Source organism: Narcine bancroftii, chromosome 2 (genome assembly GCF_036971445.1).
Source record: "Narcine bancroftii isolate sNarBan1 chromosome 2, sNarBan1.hap1, whole genome shotgun sequence".
NCBI classification, from domain to species: domain Eukaryota; kingdom Metazoa; phylum Chordata; class Chondrichthyes; order Torpediniformes; family Narcinidae; genus Narcine; species Narcine bancroftii.
The window spans coordinates 359,756,226-359,771,723 of record NC_091470.1 but is presented as its reverse complement, the minus strand read 5'-3'; the positions used below and the strand labels follow the sequence as shown (position 1 = coordinate 359,771,723).

The following is a 15,498-nucleotide window of genomic DNA, read 5'->3' as shown; positions in this document are numbered from 1 at the left end:
AGGCCGCACCAACGTCTTATACAATCTCAACATCACCTCCCAACTCCTAGATTCCATGCAATGATTGATAAAGGCCAGCATACTAAAAGCCTTCTTCACCACCCTATTCACGTGAGTTTCTACCTTCAGGGAACGATGTACCATTACTCCTAAATCTTTCTGTTTTGATGCACAAACTATTATTACTTTAATTCATTGTGTTTTTGTTCTTTATTCATTTAGAAATAATTTGGACTTCTGTTACTGATATGGCATTTTGGATTCTAGTGTGAATTTCAGCCCCTCAAAAGAAGATTCCATGTAATAGTCAACCCCATAAATTTCACATTTTAAAAAAATGATCTGCAAAATTAGACTTTTACTTGAGAACTATAGAACATTAAAGCACAGAAAACAGGCCATTTGACCCTTCTAGTCTGTCCCAAAATATTATTCCGCTAGTCCCATTGACCTGCACCCAGTCCATGATCCTCCAGACCTCTCCCATCCATGTATCTATCCAATTTATTCTTAAAACATAAGAGTGAGCCTGCAGTTACTACGTCAGATGGCAGCTCGTTCCACAATGCCACCACTCTCTGACTGAAGAAGATCCCCCTTTGTAAGGCCTTTGACAAGATCCCACTTGGGAGGTTAGTTCAGAAGGTTCAGACACTAAGTGTCCATGGAGAGGTTGTAAACTGGATTTGAAAATGCCTGAATGGGAGAAGACAGAGAGTGGTAGTGGATGATTGCTTCTCAGACTGGAGATTTGGATTAGTGGTGTCCATACATGGACCATGACATCTGGTTGCTCACTCTCCCTCCTGAGAATACTGAGAACTCAATCCGAGATATTATGGACTCTGGCACCAGGAAGGTAACAGACCATCCAGGATTCTCAAACTCGCCCACAGAATCTCTCATCTGTCCCCCTATCAAATCCCCTATTACGACAGCTCTCCTCTTTTCCCTCCTTCCTTTCTGAGCTGAGAGTCCAGTCTCAGTGCCAGACATGACTACAACTTGTCCCTGGTAGGTTGTCCCCACCAACAGTATACAAAACGTTGATGGGAAGGGAGTCCAGTCTCAGTGCCATACATGACTACAACTTGTCCCTGGAAGGTTGTCCCCACCAACAGTATACAAAACGTTGATGGGAAGGGCCACAGGGGTTCTCTCTCTGTTTATTCCCCTTCCCTCTCCTGACAGTCACCCAGCTACCTGCCTCCTGAATTTTGGGGTGATTGTCTCCCTGAAGCTCCTGTCTATTACTGCCTCTGCCCCCTGAATGTTCCAAAGTTCATCCAGCTTCCGTTTCCTAACTCAGTTTGTCACCTTTTGCAGGTGCAGTCATCAGGGACAATTGTGCTGTCCCAGATTTCCAACATTCTGCAATCGGAGCAATCCACTGCCCTAGCTGACCCCATTTCCTACTCCTAATTACAGGATTTTACCTGGTCTTACCTCACTGGAAGCAAGCTCATCTTCAGCCTCTGCTCACCAAAGCCTCAAAGCTCCTCTCCTACACTGGGCCACTCACTCACTGGCCGCTCCGCTTCAGCTTCCCCTCCTTTTATTTGTCCCTGTCAATTATCTCAAGTACTGACTCCCACAAATCAACACTCTGTTTAACCCTTCATTTGCCCTTCGCGCTCTTTTTTAAACCCCCTCACCCGAGTCCATTGCTCATCTTCTTGCTGCGACAGTCTCGAGATCACAATGGCCAAAGTCCCCGCTCTTTTTAAAACTGACTCACCTAGACTCCCTACACTCACCGCTCTCCCGAGTCCTTTGCTCCTCTTCTTGCTGCAACGATCCCAAGATCACCGTATGTTTCTCAAGCAAAGAACACTTCAAAACTATCTAAAGTAATCCAAACATGGCATCCCACATTGACAGGCTTGCCTGTTGGTTATTTATTTTCATGATCTGAATGATGCTTGGTACATTCAAAGTCAAATGTGCAGCTTTTAATCGTCTTCCAAAGAAAGGTGTGATATTCATCTTAAAATAACAGAACGCGTTACTAAGTGAATTTCCTGAATAGAAGAAAGTGTAGCATAACCATGTCTTCAGTAACTGCTACAACCATTGGTGACTTCATGCTCTCTCGGACCAATGTTGGTCATTCTTTAGTCTCATTTATCTTGCATATTACTCACTCCATCATTGCTTCGCAGCCCTGAATGAGAACATAATGAAAGGATTTAAGCAATAACTGAGAGCAAAAGATGCTAATAAATTAAGCTGAAGTAATATTGTGTTAACTCCAAAAGATAATTTTTGGATCTTTTCTCATTTTAGAGACCAGGATTACAAATTTCTCATTCAAAATTGCAATTACTGTGAAATATGAGGTTATGCATATTGGAAGAATGAGAAAGCAAATTACTAATTAAATATAGTACAGTAACAAATATGTTGCAGCTCAATGTAATCTAGGGAATCCTAATACACAAAGCACAAAGAAGTTAGCATGCAAGTACAGCAACTAATTAGGAAGGTTAATGGAATGTTGACTTTTTTTGCAAAGGGTATGGTAAATTAGAAGCTGCCACACAACCTCACAGAACACCATGTGAGACTGATCCGGGAGTATTGTGACGGAATATTTGGGAATGTTTTTAGGAGATAAATTGGTAAAAAAAAATTAGAGAAGGTTACATACATACACACATTTTAAAACAGATCTTATTTGAAATACTGAAGAATTCATATTCAGTGACTTTATAGAAACTATGGAGAATGCGATGAACATTTCACAAGTAGGTGCTAATTGAAATAATGTCATGAAATGAATGGACTTCTGACCTCTCTGCAAAGTGCTCACTCAAAGGTCATTGAGAGGTTTGTTTACCTAAAACAATAGATGGGAGCAGAAGACTAACTCCTATTGGATGGCTGGAAGTGCTACCTGTCTGATGTTTCTCTAGGAATAAAAAGAACAGAAAGAAACTCTGTGGTAGCCTGAAAGAAAGAGGTTATCATCTGGAGAACTCTGATGGAGCAAGTTCCATCAGCAAGACATTGAGGTGACTAATGGTGGTACCTCAGTTGTGGAAATCCTGGAATAACACATATCTCTCTCTCTGCAAACCTACGAGAACCTTCCTGAGCAGTAACCATTTACCTTTCAAGCACCAAAGCCTGGTGAACTTTATACATGTTAAATTCTCTGCACAGTTTAAGAATTGCCTGCAACCAGTGAACTTGGAAGAATGAAGAAATTGAACTGTGAACCTAAGAACTCTTCTTCTTAAATTTATGCACACATCACATACACATGCACTTAGAATTAGTAGGGGGTTAAGTTGGGTTAGTTAAATTAATAGTGATAAGTTAAAGTTTGATTCTGTTTTCATGTTTAAAGATAATTAAAAACAACTTTTGTTTAAGTAACCATTTGTCGTGGTAAATATCTATTGCTGCTAGATTTTGGGGTCCTTTGGGATCGTAACATATAGTTTTGGCTCCATATTTAAGGAATGATAATACATGCATTTCAGGCAGTTGATTCCTGCACTGGGCAATGGCGAGGCTGGGTAGGTATTGAAAAAAGTTGAGTCTATAATCATGAGGGGTGATCTCAGGTTATCAAGGGATGTTTTCCCGTAGAGAGATTATCTCAAACCAAGGGAGCCTATTATAAATAGAAAAGGAAGGATTTTATTTCTTCGAACCATAAAACACTACTGCAGAGAAACAGGCCTTTCAGCCCATCTAATCTATTATTCCACTTAGTCCCATCAACTTAAACACTGCCCGTAGCCCTCCATACCCCTCCCATCCATTTACCTATCCAAGTTTATCTTAAATATCAAACTTGAGCCCACAATCATCACTGCCGACTAGTTCCACCCTCTGACCACTCTGTGTTAAGAACTTCCCCCGTTTGTCCCTTTAGGGGCAGCACAGTTGACGTAGCGGTTAGTGCAACGCCTTTATACAGCTCCAGTGATTGGGAGAAGGGTTCAAGTCCCATGCTGTCTGTAAGGAGTTCGTATATTCTCCTCATGACTGTGTGGGTTTTCCCCAGGGGCTCTGGTTTCCTTCCACAGGGGTGTTGGTTAATTGGATGTAAATTGGGCGGCATGGACTCATGGGCTGAAATGGCCTCTTAGTGTGGTGTACGTCTAAATTTAAATTTAACATTTCAGCTTTCATCATTAACTCATGTCCTCTAATTCTCAACTCATCTTACCATAGTTGAAAAAAGCATGTTTGCATTAACCTTATTTGTAACCCTCATAATTTTGTAAACATCTATCAAATCTTCCCTCATTCTCTGACACTCCAGGGAATAAAGAACTAATCTACTCAATCTTTCCCTATAACAACCTCTCAAGTTCCAACAACATCTTTTGCACTATCTCAATCTTATTGATACAGGATTGTGATCTCAGGATTGCTACCCGTGCCACATGCTGTGAGGTTAGAAATAGGAGGATAATGCAGTTTAACACATAGCTAAAGTCATGGTATAGGAGGGAGAGCTTCAAGATTCTGGATCATTGGGTTCTCTTCCAGGGAAGGTGGGACCTGTTTCAACTGGACAGTTTGCATCTGAAGGGGGACTACTATTTTTGCGGGAAGGTTTGCTAGTGTTTTGCCAGTGGGTTTAAACTAGAGTTGCAGGTGGAGTGGAACCAGTGTGCCAGAGATCTCCTGAGAGGAGAGAAATGATGATGTGAAAATTGCACCTTTAGAAGTCAACAGGTTGTATGTGGTGTATGTGGTGGAAACAGTCTTAGGTGCATCTATTTCAATGCAAGGAGTATTGCAGAAAAGGTAGACGCCTAGAGCATGGATTAACACCTGGAATTATGACTTTGTGGCCATTAGTGAAACTTAGATGCAGGAGGGGCTGGACTTGCAGCTTAATGTTCCAGGCTTCCATTGCTTTAGGCGTTTAGAAATGATAGGGGAAGGGGGAGGAATGGCATTGCTCATCAGGGAAAATATCACAGCTGTGCTCAGGCAGGACAGACCAAAGGGCTGTGAGTTGGGTGGAGCTGAGGAATGGGAAAGGTAATGACCAAACTCATGGGGTTATATTATAGACTGCTCAATAATCAACGAGAATTGGAGGAGCAAATCGGTAGAGAGATAGCACGCAGCTGCAGGAAACACAAGGTTGTGATTGTAGGAGATTTTAATTTTCTACTATTGACTGGGACTCCCATATTGTAAAATGGCAGGGTGGTTTGGAATTTGTCAAATGCATTCAGGAAATTTTTCTACATCAATATTTGGAGAGGCACCAACTAAAGAGAGTGCAATACCAGATCTCCTATTACAGGAACAAGATAAGTATGTGTGGGGGAACATTTTGGGTCCAGTGATCATGATGCCATTAGTGACAAAAGACAAAGGAGGAAAAACCCAACACCCAACCCCAACCAACCAATTTTCCCCTGCAACCGCTGCAACCGTGTCTGCCTGTCCCGCATCGGACTTGTCAGCCACAAACAAGCCTGCAGCTGACGTGGACATTTACCCCCTCCATAAATCTTCGTCCACGAAGCCAAGCCAAAGAAAGATCAATTATGGAGAAGGATAGGTCTGGGCCTCGGGTGGAGATTCTAAATTGATGAAAGGCCAATTTTGAGGAAATGAGAAAGGATCTAGAATGCGTAGATTGGGATAAATCATTTTTTGGGGCAAATGTGTGTGAGGTAAGCAGAGGACCTTCAAAGGTGAAATTTTGAAAGAACAGAGTTTGTATGTTCCTGTCAGGATTAAAGGCAAGTTTAGCAGGCATAAGGAATCTTGGTTTTTGCGTGATATTGGTGATCTGGTTTGGAAGAAGAGAGAAGTATATAGCAGATATAGGCAACATAGAGCAAATGAGATACCTGAGGAGTGCAAAAAATGCAACAAAACCTCAAGAAAGAAATCAGGAAGGCTAAAAGAAGATATGAGGTTGCTTTCGCAGACAATGTGAAGGAAAATCTAAGGGATATTAAGAGCAAAAGGAAAGTAAGGGACAAAATTGGTTCCCTTGAAGATCAGAGTGGTCGGCTTTGTATGAAGCCAAAAGAGATTGGGGAGATCTTAAATTTTCTTTCCATCAGCAATCACTCTGGAAACAGGCAGAGTCCTGGGAAGTAAGGAAAACAAGCATTGAGGTCATGAGAAATCTATACAGATTAAAGAGGAAGAAGTGTTTGCTTATATAAAAAAGATGAAAGTTGACATTGTTTTTTTGCAGGAGACTCATTTAAGTGAAAAAGAACATTTGAAATTGAAGAGGGACTGGGTTGGACATGTAATTTCATCTTCCTTTAATTCAAAAGCAAGAGGAGTGGCCATTTTGATTCATAAGAAAATACCATTTGAACTTGTTTCTTTGTCGGAATCAGTTGGTCGTATTTTAATGATTAATTATAAATTGTTTGTTGAGCCATGGTCTTTATTGAATGCGAATGCGTATGTGCTGGGTAGGTCACGTCTCCAGAATGGAGGACCATCGCCTTCCCAAGATCGTGTTCTATGGCGAGCTCTCCACTGGCCACCGAAGCAGAGGTGCACCAAAGAAGAGGTACAAGGACTGCCTAAAGAAATCTCTTGGTGCCTGCCACATTGACCACCGCTAGTGGGCTGATATCGTCTCCAACCGTGCATCTTGGTGCCTCACAGTTCGGCGGGCAGCAACCTCCTTTGAAGAAGACCGCAGAGCCCACCTCACTGACAAAAGACAAAGGAGGAAAAACCCAACACCCAACCCCAACCCACCAATTATCCCTTGCAACCGCTGCAACCATGCCTGCCTATCCCGCATCAGACTTGTCAGTCACCAACGAGCCTGCAGCAGACGTGGACATACCCCTCCATAAATCTTCGTCCGCGAAGCCAAGCCAAAGAAATGCACCTAATATTGATGATGAACAGTTTGTGTCTGAAGTTTTCTTAACTTTAGGTCAGGCTAAGGAGAATATTTTGATTGGGGGAGACTTCAATTGTGTGTTAGACCCATTATTGGATAAATTTCCGAAAGTTGTGAAAAAAATCGAAAGCAGCAGTTCAATTGGTTTCCTTGATGAAAGATCTGAATTTGATCGAGGTCTGGAGAAGATTAAATCCTACTGAGAAAGATTTTTCATTTTATTCTTCACGTCATGATTCATTTTCTAGGATTGACCTTTTTTTTATAGCATCAGCATGTTTCACTCAAGCTGAATATAAGAGTAGGATCATTTCTGACCATTCTTTGCTGCTTATTTCTTGTGTGGGGCCGGAAGTTAATCAATCAATTTTTCGCTGGAGGTTTAATATAATGTTATTGAAAAAAAACGGAATCTGTAAAATTTATTAAGGACCAAATTGCTATTTATTTAGATTTGAATAAGAATACAGTCAGGAGTAATTTTATTGGTTGGGATGCTTTAAAGGCATTTCTACGTGGTCAAATCATTAGTTATGCATCAAAGGAAAAGAAGAAATTTCTGGTAGAGTCTCAATTGTTGGAAAAACAAATAGCAGAGTTGGAAAAGGAATTTCAGAAGATAATAAGGCTTTTTTGACAAAATTGAAGCTAAAATATAATATATTGCAAACTGATCAATTTGAACGTTTGATTCAAAGATCTAAGTAACGTTATTACGAGTTAGGGGACAGAGCACATAAAGTCTTGGCATGGCAATTGAAAACTGAACAAACTTCAAGGATTATTAATGCTGTGAGGAAGGACAATTCAGTTACTTTTAAACCTCAGGAAATTAATGATCAATTTTTGTTATTTTATCAGAAATTATATGCTTCTGAGGGAGTGCGAGATGATGGTTCTATTGAAGCGTTTTTGTCAGAGTTAAATTTATCAATATTGAAGGAGGAGGATGTGAGAAAGTTGGATTCTCTTTTTACAAATTTAGAAATAAAGGATGTTATTCAACAAATGCCTAATGGTAAGTCACCGGGAGATGATGGGTTCACTGCTGAATTTTATAAAGTTTTTTTTATGATGATCTGTCCTCTGTATTCATGGATGTTCTTAATCAGGTAACTCAGGAACAAGCTTTACCAGGCTTGTGTTTAAGTGCAATAATAACAATTATACCAAAAAAAAGTCAGAGACCCTTGGAAGGTTTCTTCTTATCGACCAATTTCTTTATTAAATGTGGATTATAAAATAATAGTGAAATTATTAGCAAATAGATTAGCAAGTATTTACCACAATTAGTACATTCTGACCAGACTGGTTTTATTAAAGATAGGTATGCTTTTGATAATATTCTTAGAGTGGTTTCGTTGATCAATGCTTCACGTCAGCAACCCAACCTACCAATGGTAGTATCATTAGATGCTGAAAAAGCTTTTGATAGGGTCGAATGGAATTTTTTATTTAAAGTTTTGGAGAAATATAAATTTGGACCCTTATTTATTGGTTGGGTGAAGCCATTATATAATAATCCTGTAAAAAGGGTAGCAACAAATGGTCAAACGTCTTCCTTTTTTAAATTAACATGTTCTACTTGTCAAGGTTGTCCTTTGTCGCCAGCCCTATTTGCATTGGTCATTGAACCATTAGCTCAGGCTATCAGGCAGAATGAGAATATTACAGGTGTAAGGATTGGACAGGATGAATATAAGATTAATTTATTTGCTGATGATGTTTTGATATATTTAACTAATCCAGATCAATCTTTAATTTATTTGCAAAATTGTTTAGAATTATATGGTAAATTATCTGGATGTAAAGTGAAGTGAGATAAAAGTGAAATACTACCAATTTCTGAAATAAATTATGATCAATCTAGACAAATTAGTAAATTTTGATAGACTGATAAAATTAAGTACTTAGGGATAATGACTGATGTAAATTTTCAATCATTGCATAATTTAAATTATGTACCATTAATGAGAAAGATTAAAGTGGATTTGATTAAATGGAAAGATTTTCCTTTAACTTTAATAGGTCGAGTAAATTGTATAAAGATGAATATTTTTCCGCAAATTCAATATTTGTTTCAATCGATTCCTTGTTTTCTTCCGAAATCCTTTTTTCAAGATTTAAATAAAGTAGTTTGAGAATTTTTATGGAAAGTAAAATTAGCAAGAGTAGCATAAATTCACCTGGCAGCATGCTTTGGGAGGTTTGCAATTACCTAATTTTTTTTAATTATTATGAAACAGCTCAATTAAGATTTATCAATCGAATGTTAGATATTTCAAACCCTCCTAGTTGGGCTAGGGTGAAATTGGCTGCGATATTGAAACCTTGTCCCCATCATTTTGTATTTGAATGGAATACTGTCTTACTACAGAAATATAATGTACCAATTTTGAAACATTTATTAGAAATTTGGACTAAAAGGAATTTATTAATAGGATCAAAAGGTAGTTTATCAGTTCAAACCCCATTATATCAAAATTAATTGATTCCTTTTTCATTAAATAATAGTTTTAGAAGATTGGTAGATTAAAGGAATAAAAAGATTGTAGGATTGTTTGGAAGAAGGTAAATTTTTATCATTTAATCAGCTTAAAGAGAAATTTGGGATTTTAGAGAATTGTTTGTTTATTAGCAAATTAGGGCATTAGTGAAAGATAATTTTGGAAGACAAATGAAAATTTCTAAGTTAACTAAATTTGAATTTATGGTTTCACATTTTTCAGATAAAGGTTTTATATCAGAAATGTATGCATTGTTACAAGATGCAATGGTTAAAAAATTTAGATACATCTAGGATTAAATGGGAGCATTATTTAAGTTGTGAGATTAGTCGGGTGGATTGGGAAAATATGCGTTATGATGGGTTGACTAAATTAATGAATGTAAGATATAGTATGGTTCATTATAATTATTTGCATCAGTTATATTTAACCCCTGAAAAATTGAAAAAATATGGATTTAGTAATTCAGATTTGTGTTTTAGGTGTGGATTATGTGTTGGAACATTTCTACCTTCTGTTTGGTTTTGTGATAAAGTTCATCCTTTTCTGGTTTAAAATTAGGATTCTTCTTCAAAATTTGTTTAAAATTCAATTTCCTTTCGATCCAAACATTTTTTTGTTGGGTTTTTTTACTCCGTTAGTGGACTTGGGTTTGGATAAGTTTCAGACAGCGTTTATTCGTCTAACATTGAGAGTTGCTCGTAAATGTATTGCTATGTCTTGGAAAGATGAAGCGGAGTTAAATATAGTTCGATGGCGTCATGAGTTGAAGTCGGGTATCTATATGGAGAAAATAACATATAATTTACATAATCATTATGATTTTTTTTGTTAAGATGTGGACACCTTATGTGAAGAATATGAATTTAGTAATATTGTGAATTACTGAATGTTTTGTTTATTTTTAATGCTTCCCTTTAGGGATCTGTTGTGGGAGGGAGGAGGGGATGGATTGGTTTGTTTTATTGTCAGACTACTTATTCTGTAAAAGTCTGTTTATTGAAAAAATACTAAATAAAGTTTAAATGATTAGGGTTAGTCAACATGGCTTTGTGCGTGGTAGGTCGTGTTTAACCAATCTTACAGAGATTTTCAAGGAGGCTACCAGGAAAGTTGATGAAGGAACGGCAGTGGATGTTGTCTACATGGACTTTAGTAAGAAATTTGACAAGGTCCCACATGGGAGGCTACTCAGGAAGGTTCAGACACGAGGTATTCATGGTGAAGTAATGAACTGGATTCGACAATGGCTGGACAGGAAAAGCCAGAGAGTAATGATGCTTCTCAGAGTGGTGTGCCTCAAGGATTGGTGTGAGACCATTGTTGTTTGTCATCTATATCAATGATCTGGTTGATAATGTGGTAAATTGGATCAGCAAATTTGCAGATCACACTAAGACTGGAGGTGTTTTGGATAGCGAAGGTTTTCAAAGCTTGCAGAGGGATCTGGGCCAGTTGCAAAAATGGACTGAAAAATGGCAGATGAAATTTAATCCAGACAAGTGTGAGGTATTGTATTTTGGAAGGTCAAACCAAGAAAGGACATACTCAGTAAATGGTCGGGCACTGAGGAGTGTGGTAGAACAGAGGGACCTGGGAATACAGATGCATAATACCCTGAAAGTGACATTACAGGTGGCTAAGGTTGTAAAGAGAGCTTTTGGCATACTGACCTTCATAAATCAAAGTATTGAGTATGGGAGTTTGCATGTTATGGTAAAGTTGTACAAGACATTGATGAAGCCAAGTTTGGAGTATTGTGTGCAGTTTTGGTCACCTAACTATAGGAAAGATATCAATAAGATAGAAAGAGTACAGAGAAGATTTACTGGGATGTTTCCCAGACTTCAGGAACTGAGTTACAGAGAAAGGTTAAACAAGTTAGGACTATATTCCTTGGAGCGTAGAAGAATGAGGGGTGATTTAATAGAGTAATTTAAAATGATGAGGGGGATACATAGACAGAGTAAGTGTAGATAGGCTTTTTCCACTGAGGTATAAACCAGACAACATGGGTTAAGAGTGAAAGGGGAAAAGTTTAAAGGGAACATAAGGGGGGAACTTCTTCACACAGAGAGTGGTGGGAGAGTGGAATAAGCTGCCAATTGAAGTGGTGAATGCAGGCTCAACTTTAACATTTTAGAAGAATTTGGACAGGTACGTGGATGGGAGAGATATGGAGGTCTACGGACTGGGTGCAGGTCCGTGGGACGAGGCAGAATAATAGTTTGGCACAGACGAGAAGGGCCTGTTTCTATGCTGTAACATTCTATGGTTCTATATCTTTCCTGCAGGTAGATGTTCGTGAATCTCAGCAAGTCTCTAACCTGGAGAACTCTTGAGGCAAAGCTACTGAATATATTCAAGGTGGAGACTGACAATTATCTATCAAGGGATATGGAGAGCCAGTGAGAAAGTTGCGATGATTTGATCAGTCACGATCTTATTAAATAAGAGCACACATGAAAGGCCAATTAGCTTATTCTTGCTCTTGTGTCTTAGGTTCTTCTATAATGCTGGCTTCCACTTCAACTACTGAGGACATGCAGCAAGTGTTGATGTGCATTATGCTGAGATATTATCAAATAATGATTGAGAATATAGTGCTTTCAATTTTTGTAACAAATCAATTTATATTCAATCCAAAAGACCAGCTGTGTAGATTGATGATAATGCAGGTACAAAGAATCTGCAGAGGATATCTTGTGCACAACTGATTTAAAATGCAACTCATTGTATCTATTATGCATGAAATCCAGGAGAAAAATTAACATAGCTACACTCATTATTATTCCAATGTCAGTTTGACAACCAACTCATTAAAGGCCAATTGATGACGCAAGGTTATCGCAAGAAAAAGTAAAACATTATTCAGCCACAACACAAAACAGCTTAACAGTTTCAAATTACGACATAGAGTGGTCTGGAGGAGTCACAGACTGGAGGAAGATAACAACATCACCCGGAAAACAACATTAAAAGGGACACAGAATAGCAGAGCAAAAATAATTTTTTTGTCCATGCATTGATAGAACAATAAAAAAACCCACCATAGTCAATGCATTCAATTTGTTTCCAAAAATAAATTTGCATTATTCATGCTGATTCTAACAAAATACATACACAAGTATATTTTAACATGCAGAAGCCTTGTCCAAGGATCATACCAAGGATGGCTTTACAAAATAATGGATATTCAGATGATTCTCAACCACCAACACAATCTAAAAGAACCCCTTGTTCAATCTTTCCCTTTAACTCAGCCCCTCAAGTTCAGGCAAGATTTTCTACTGCACTATTTCAATCTCGTTGATATCATTCTCTAGCAGTAAATATATTTGCCCACTGCTAGACTCCATCAGTTAACCTCATGTCACAAGGCGATTGCCTTAACTGGCAGTACAAGAATGAAGAAATTGCAATGTAGGCATGTACTAGAAAGGTATCACAATCGAGAAGGTGGACAAAAAAAGCCCATTTCTGTGAAGTATGATTCGTGAAATTATCCATTATCTGGATGTTTTCAATCATTCTCTATCTAGGAGTCAAGGTAAAAAAAAGTAAAATAAAGACGAGTTGAAATATTAGCGCTTGCCTTTCAAAATATTAAGCAAAGAAAATGAAGGTGGCAGAAGTTTGGAATTCTTCAGCCAGCCGAAGTGATGTTCAAAGCTGTAATGTCCAAAGGATGCGCTAGAGTCATCTTTGCAAAGCTTAGTTCATTTTAATTCCAAGATTAATCAACCAAGAGAATTAAAGGATTTGGGGCGGCATGGTTACAGCACCAGCGACTGGGGCAGGGGTTTGAATCCCGCGTTGTCTGTAGTCTGTACGCTTTCTCAGTGTCTGCATGGGTTTCCTTCCACAATTTAAAATGTACTTGGGGCTATAGGTTAATTGGGCGGCACAGACTTGTGGGCTGAAAGGGTCAGTTACCATGCTGTATGTCAAAATTTAAAGGTAGATTTGTCGAACATAGAAATTAATTACCTGTGATTTCAGCAATTATGATCTAAACCAGCCATTCTCAGTGGTAGCCACGTGGCCCCCCCTCGGAGCCACAGCACATTTAAGGGTTGCGGAGGGGGTTCATGGACTGAAATCATACAATATTTTTTATGCTGCTATTCACGTAGTCAGTAGGAGACAAGTATGGAAGAACCCAACTAAATTTGACTGCTTCACACTGAAGAGGGCCCGTAAAGTTCAAGCAGAATTCTAAAGGAGGCAATAGCCAAAAGAAATGTTGAGAATATCTGGTGTAAACGAGCTGCTCCCCATTATGTGATCCCAAAATCTAAGCAGAGATCAAATGAAGGAGATGAAGTTTCCATCACCGGCGTGAGTTCTCCTACCGGGATCAAGAAAAAAGCATTTATCCAAGATACACAATGCAGTTTATAGAACCGTCCAGCCTCAGCAAAAATTTAAATACTTTTAAAGTTTAAGGATCTTATATAATTTTATTTTGTAAAATATATCCAATGCTTCACAGTGGCGGATCAACCATTAAGCTTAGGATCAAGTTTAGGGGCCCGGAAGGGAGTGGGGGCCCAAGAGCAAAAAAACAAATTCAGTACTTTTGCATACATCTTTTTCATGTCTGGAATATTAAAAATACTATTTTGTTTTCTAAATTAGGCTCCAAACATATAAACATTTAGAAGTAATGTTTTTAGGTCTTCGTACTGCAGCCGTGAGATTGTGTTTACCATGACGACGTTATTACGTCATGAGTTGATGCATACTGGTTAAAGGCATGGAGCAAAGCCTGTTGGATCACGAATGCCAGTATTGTGAAATCTATGAAGTATGATGGTAAACAGAAACATTACCTTAGTAAGTTCATATTTTACTGCTCCCTTACTGACAGTGAGAAAATCAGAAGTTGGCTGTGCTATTCTCCAAGCACAGGTAAGGTATTCTGTTTTAACTGCAAACTGTTTTCAAGTGAAGTTCTTATACATGTAGCACATTATGCCTGTAGCACAACGAGACAAGTTGCTTAGTGTCACTTTATTCTATTCAATGAATGATGGGCCATGGGGCAAGGTCAAAAGAAGCCTCGCTAAAGCTCGGCCTAGGGGCCCAGGTAGTTGTCAATCCACCACTGATGCTTCATATGGTGTAAGTAGTTGCAACGGTTTCCTGCATAATCAAACCTCTCATACTCCAGGTGTGCCAGAGTTACCATGTAACAAACCAGAACTCTGCTTTGCAACCAAAATCTGTCAAAGATGAATAATGCCATACTTTTAAACAACCGAAGGATAGATACTATTAATGAATGCATGTTGGGGAAGAATGCAACATGAGGATAAAAATATGTACAGCTGAAAGATTAGACATTTGTTTTAAGCACAAAATAGCACATAGTCTACACATGATCTAGTTACGAACACACAAACAAACATGCAGCCCATGCCACACAAACAAGAGCTCATTCCATGCAATAAAATGTTAGACTATTGGGTATTTCAATAAATAATTACCACTGGTTAATCAAATTGCTGAAGCTGTTAGTTAATATTTTCAGAGTTGTGAATTATCCACTCAATAGCATCCCACCCCTAGAGCAACACAGAAAAGGCATATCACACAGAGGCAATAAAGAGATGTCAGTATTTTCATCATTTTTGTATTAACAATGAGATAAAAATGTTAATTCTTCTTTGTCCTTTAAACCAAGTTTAATCTTCAGAAAACATTGAAAGTGCAGTTTTGGTCACCCAGAAGGACAACATTAAACTGGAAAGGGTGCAGAAAAGATTCGTAAGAATGCTACCAGTATTGGTAGGTAGGGCTTGAAATAAAAGGAGGGGATAAGAGGCTGGGGCTTTTCTCCAGTCTGTGGTTACTCCTAGAGGATTGTAAAGTCATGAGGGGCATAGATAAAGTAATTAATCACACACTTTTCCCAAGGTAAAACAGGTGAGAGGGGAAAGATTTAAAAGGGACCTAAAAGGCATTTACTTCACAGAGGAGGTGGGTATGTATATGCAACGAGTTGCCATAGGAAGTGGTAGAAGCAGGGTTAACCATAATGTTCAGAAAATACTTAGACAGTACAGAAGTAGGAAAAGTTTAGGATAAGGGCCAAAAACAGACAAATGGGACTCAATT

The 15,498-nt window shown here is 38.5% G+C and overlaps 1 protein-coding gene across 12 annotated transcripts in view; it reads right to left on the bottom strand.

The window, feature by feature from the left end:
• Positions 1 to 1,846: 1,846 nt before the first annotated feature.
• The window catches only part of prelid3a (PRELI domain containing 3A), a 51,004-nt gene continuing 37,352 nt past the window's right edge, over positions 1,847 to 15,498 (bottom strand). For 11 of the 12 annotated variants that reach the window (XM_069922438.1, XM_069922439.1, XM_069922440.1 and 8 more), the window contains 2 exons: positions 14,868 to 14,945; positions 1,847 to 2,164 (listed from right to left, as the gene is read on the bottom strand). In XM_069922438.1, the coding sequence (XP_069778539.1) occupies positions 14,895 to 14,945 (51 nt within the window). In that variant the 3' untranslated portion in view covers positions 1,847 to 2,164; positions 14,868 to 14,894. The remainder of the gene's footprint in view (positions 2,165 to 14,867; positions 14,946 to 15,498) is intronic. The other variant, XM_069922446.1, reaches the window with a different exon arrangement.